At 48.7% G+C, this 5,584-nt stretch overlaps 1 protein-coding gene across 1 annotated transcript; it reads right to left on the bottom strand.

The window, feature by feature from the left end:
- Positions 1-1,830: 1,830 nt before the first annotated feature.
- LOC106604307 (D(1) dopamine receptor-like) lies at positions 1,831-5,234 on the bottom strand. The gene has a single exon (XM_014198818.2). It carries the CDS (start codon positions 4,841-4,843, stop codon positions 3,665-3,667), a length of 1,179 nt encoding a protein of 392 aa, XP_014054293.1. The 5' UTR covers positions 4,844-5,234; the 3' UTR covers positions 1,831-3,664.
- Between the last annotated feature and the right edge of the window lie 350 nt (positions 5,235-5,584).

Below are 5,584 nucleotides of genomic sequence, written 5' to 3'. Positions count from 1 at the left end.
TCGATGTCCAGCCCCAATCAGAGTTGGTCATGTGGTTCAAGAGATCCTCGATGTCCAGCCCCAATCAGAGTTGGTCATGTGGTTCAAGAGATCCTCGATGTCCAAAACAGTCTTGAAGGAAAAGCAGCAGCTCCTTGGTGAGAAGCCAGTTCAATCTATTAAAGTATTATTTAGAAATTCCCACATTTAACAATTTAATTCAATATTCAAGTGTGCAGTAATTAAATGTTGTTTTTTGTTGTTTCAGGCCTTCCTCAACACTCACTCATCCTTGATTTCAAGACCAGATGGAACTTGCTCTGACCAAGGCCAACCTGGACCGCCTGAAGGATGAGGACTTCCATAAGGCTGAGGAGTTTGTCCAGCTCATGAGAATCCTCCATACATCCACACTGTGTGTGTTATGTGAAAAGAATGCCCCTGTGGACAGATCATATCCATCCTCCACAAACTGGAAGAGCACTTCACTGTGAAGCATGAAGATACAATGTTTGTGGAAACCATCAAAGAGAAGGTGTGGGAGAACCTCTCCGAGCGCTATCAGGATGAGGACATTCAAGTCTTCCTGCACGAGGCCGCAGCAATGGACCCCAAATATAAAGGGAGGCCGTTGAGTGACGCCATCTGGGACAGGCTGAGGAAGACAACTGTTGAGGCTGATGTGACAGGAGCAACATCAGGGCTGTCAGAGGAGCCAGAGCAGACAGACACAGAGCACCAGCAACAGGAGGAGGAGTCTGAAGGAGAAGGAGAGGAAATGGAGGAGACAGTCCCTCCATTGTACAAAACAAGGAATGCCTTGGTGGAGCTGTTCTCAGAGGAGGACAGGGATTGACGATCCAACAGGACACCTCGTCCCTCACCCTCAGCGAGCGTGTTGACCTAGAGGTCGAGCTCTACAAAGGCCTGCCTCCCATCCGCATGGCTGAAGATCCTGTGATGTGGTGGTGGGAGAAGAGAGCTACTCTGCCCCTCCTCACAAACATTGCAACAAACTACCTCTGTGCTCAAGCCTCCTCCACCCCTAGCGAGAGGGTATTTTCGACTGCAGGAACACAATAAGCCAGGAGAGGTCCCGACTTCTGCCAGAGAAGGAAAATATGTTTATCTTTCTCCAGAAGAACTGCTAAGAACTGTTAGTCCTGTTGCAGCCTACCTGCAGGCGCCACCCATGTTGTTCTATACCACTGTTTTTTCTTTTGCAGGAAAATATTGGAGTCTATAATAGTGATTTGTTCAAACATTGCTGTTTCTTTTGCTGTAAATAATTGTTTATTATATTTATTTTACATTTCAGAAAATAAAGCGATGTTAATTCTGTTCTTAATTTGTTTCTGGTTTTTTTTGTAAAATATAACAAAAAGAACCGATAAGAATTACCGTTAAAGTACCGGATCGATAAGCAGTATCGGTAAGAGTAGTAATACCGTTAAAATCTTAACGATACCCATCCCTAATGATTATATACCAGGACAAATTCACTAGCAACAGCAAGCTAGCTAGCTAAATTGCCATAAATGTTTAATGTTTTTCGACCTGTCCCCAAATTAATATACTTGGTTCGGAGTTCGTTTTGATATTTCAAATAGCATGTCCTGATCGCATCTGGTGTGGGTGGACAAAATCAACATGCGTGCGATGGCTCGAGCACACGAGCGGTCTGGTCAGCATGTTAGTGTCTAAACTTAATGTTTGAACCCTATCCAAAACCTTAACCCTTACCTTAACCATTCCAAATTAGTGTTTAAACTTAACCCTTAACTTCGAAAGTTGACATTTGTAGAAATGGAATGATACAGAGCAGCAGGAAAAATACTTCGAAATTTGACACGTTTGGAGAACGTGGCTGAACGTCTCATTCTGCAGTGAGACTATGAGAGCTTGTTGGGACACCTGGCATTGCTTTGGAAAAGCCACAGACACAATGCAAGATGAGTAGCTCATTAATAAGGTAAAACACTTTGGAGAGGGATTTAAAATGGCGGTCCAAATGAAATTGTTGTTTGTTATGAAATAGCCTTAAGCTTTCTGAATTTCATTACCATCATTAGAAAAATGATTCAGTTGACCGTCATTTGGTGTTCCCCCATCAATTAAAACAATGGCAGTATCGGTAGGAACTTTAACAAAAACACAATCAAAGTTACTGTTTGCAAGAGAAGACATTGTAAAGAATAATATATTTTCTTGAAGTACTGTATTACATTTCTTCACTTTTCTAATAAAGTGACCTCTTTTTTAACATTCTGTTAAATTCACAATAAAGCACACAATATCAATCTCTACTGGACAGTCTGAAATCGTTCGAGCTGCTTCAGTAGAGCAGTTTCTAAGTCACTTCTGGATTGATTCACATGTTTATGTTCATACATAAATATGATTTGGTTTGAGTCTTAAACCCCTATGACGTTTGAGATCTGTAGTGGTCACTATGTGTGTGCGCGTGTGCGTGAGCGTGTGTGTATGTGTGTGGGTGAGCGTACGTGTTCGTGTGTGTTGCCTGCCCAGTCTGTGGATTATCCATTTCAGAGTATAGTTAGCACCACTCTCTCTCTTCCTGTACTCTGTCACACACAGTCTTAATATCAAATCCTTCACCCTTTTTAATCTCTACTGGGGCCAAGGGCACTACAGTCTGCAGTCACTGGATCACTGGGTCAGAGTCTGGGGTCCTGACTCACTATAGTCTGCAGTTCCTGGATCACTGGATCACTGGGTCAGAGTCTGGTGTCCTGACTCACTATAGGCTGCAATCACTGGATCACTGAATCACTGGGTCAGAGTCTGGGGCCCTGACTCGCTATAGTCTGCAGTCACTGGATCACTGGGTCAGAGTCTGGGGCCCTGACTCGCTCTAGGCTGCAGTCACTGGATCACTGGGTCAGAGTCTGGGGCCCTGACTCGCTCTAGGCTGCAGTCACTGGATCACTGGGTCAGAGTCGGGTCCTGACTCACTATAGTCTGCAGTCCCTGGACTCACTGGATCACTGGGTCAGAGTCTAGGGCCCTGACTCACTATAGTCTGCAGTCACTGGATCACTGAGTCAGAGTCTGGGGTCCTGACTCGCTATAGTCTGCAGTCACTGGATCACTGAGTCAGAGTCTGGGGTCCTGACTCGCTATAGGCTGCAGTCACTGGATCACTGAGTCAGAGTCTGGGGTCCTGACTCGCTATAGGCTGCAGTCACTGGATCACTGGGTCAGAGTCTAGGGCCCTGACTCGCTATAGTCTGCAGTCACTGGATCACTGAGTCAGAGTCTGGGGTCCTGACTCGCTATAGGCTGCAGTCACTGGATCACTGGGTCAGAGTCTGGGGCTCTACTCCATAGAGACAATGTGTCACTAAACGTACTGCATTCACTGCACAGTCAGGGACACTGCAAAGGGTCACTCGACTCTTATTGCAGTGCCATTTCAGTTATGCCCAGTGACACTGCACAAGTTGGCGGCACCCTCAATGACAACAACAAACCTTTTACACCAAGGTTGTACTGCTTACACTGCTTGCTTATGGCGATACAATGCACCAGACAATGGCATGCTATTGTTCTCTGACGTTCATGACAGCTGGTACTGTAGGTCCTCTTCTGAGACCAGTGTCTCAGCAGATGTTGTCCATGTATGTTTTTTATTACTACCACTGGGAATTCTAAGGCTCTGAGCTCACTTCTTACTGAGACTGAATGCGCCCATGCCGTGATCTCCGGGACAGAATCTGTGGCAGCCCAGGAGGATAGAAAATGCCTTGCGGAAGTCTGGGTTGAAGGCATATATGATGGGGTTGATGGAAGAATTGGCCCACCCGAACCACACAAACACATCAAACGTAGTGGGACTGATACAGGTGAAGGAGGCCGCGCCACCGGGGGGTGACAGCTCACAGAACGGCACCATGCAGTTCAGGATGAAGAAGGGCAGCCAGCAGCACACGAACACGCCCACGATCAGAGTCAGCGTCTTCAGGACCTTTGTCTCCCGTTTGAACGTCATCTTGAACGAGCTCTCCGATTCGGAGATGCTGGATTCTCCGCCGCCTTCTCCCATGCTGTTGTGTCGGTTCTTGGCGCTCTCTGCGGCTCGTTCTAGGGTGGCGATGCATCTGATCTGACGGTGGGCGATGCGGTAGATCTGGGTGTAGGTGACCACCATGATGATCACTGGGATATAGAAGCTGATCAGAGAGGTAGAGATGGCGTAGGTCCGGTTCAGGCTGAAGTGACAGTTGTCAAAGTCCCGGGGGGCCTGATGTGTGTTGATATCCCCAACAGGGTTAGAGGAGTCTGGGGGGGCCTGGAGGCCGTAGGGGGTAGTTGTGGAGGTAGTGATGGATGTAGAGGAAAGGGTCTGGGCTTTGTGCCAGTTGAGCTGGACGGGGATGAAGGAGATGAGGACGGAGAGCGTCCAGGCCACGCTGATCATCACAAACGCCACTTTAGGAGTCATGTTCCTCTCATAGCGGAACGGGCTGGATATTGCCCAGTAACGGTCCACGCTGATCACACACAGGTTCAAGATGGATGCCGTGGAGCACATGATGTCGAACGCCACCCAAGTATCGCAGAACGAGCCAAACGGCCAGAACCCTGCGACCTCCGTCACGGCCTTCCACGGCATCACCAGTACAGCGACCAGGAGGTCGGAGACGGCCAACGAGATCACAAAGAAGTTGGTGACTTTGGAACGCAGGTGACGGCACTTGGTGACGGCGGCACACACAAGGATGTTGCCGAGCAACGTGGAGAGGATGAGCAGTGAGAGGAAACAGCCAGTCAGGACACGGGTTGAGGAGTCATCCAATAAGTCGCTGTCTGTGATGACCGTGGTGTCATTCGTCAGATCCATCGTCGGTGGGAGGGAGAGGTGGAGGGGAGGGACAAGTTGTGTGTGTGTGGGGGGGTGGAGGCGGGGCAGAGAGGGGTCAATCAGCTCATAGTGTAGAGAAGAACCTGGTCAGAAGGAAAGCCCTCTAGGGGTTTCTCCCTTTCATCCAAACAAACATCTCTGATAACAGTTTGTTTGTTTGTGTCTCGTGATAATAAAAAACAACAAGGTAAAAGACATTCTAGGCAGCCTCTCTCTGGGGTTGGCATTGTTCCAGACTTTGTATCAGTTCTGACATCCTTCGTCCTGGAGAGGTGGATGGTTGCACATATTCCCACAGGGATAGTAGAGGTTTTAGATCTCCTACTGCAGCCTCTGTACAGGGTGAGAGGAGTCCTTCTGTCTTCTGTATCTCATGTGACCTGTGGACAGACAGACAGGTAGATGGGTCACAGGCCGACCGAGGTGACTCTCCCTACCATCAGTACTGGTCTCAGGCCGACCGAGGTGACTCTCCCTACCATCAGCACTGGACACAGGCCGACCGAGGTGACTCTCCCTACCATCAGCACTGGTCACAGGCCGACCAAGGTGACTCTCCCTACCATCAGCACTGGACACAGGCCGACCGAGGTGACTCTCCCTACCATCAGCACTGGTCACAGGCCAACCGAGGTGACTCTCCCTACCATCAGCACTGGTCACAGGCCGACCGAGGTGACTCTCCCTACCATCAGCACTGGTCACAGGCCAACTGAGGTG

Source organism: Salmo salar, chromosome ssa05 (assembly GCF_905237065.1).
Source record: "Salmo salar chromosome ssa05, Ssal_v3.1, whole genome shotgun sequence".
NCBI lineage: Eukaryota > Metazoa > Chordata > Actinopteri > Salmoniformes > Salmonidae > Salmo > Salmo salar.
This window is presented reverse-complemented; position numbering and strand designations above follow the sequence as displayed.

Excerpts from the sequence above, each read along its gene's own strand:
- LOC106604307 (XM_014198818.2), bottom strand. The coding sequence starts at position 4,843 with ATGGATCTGACGAATGACACCACGGTCATCACAGACAGCGACTTATTG.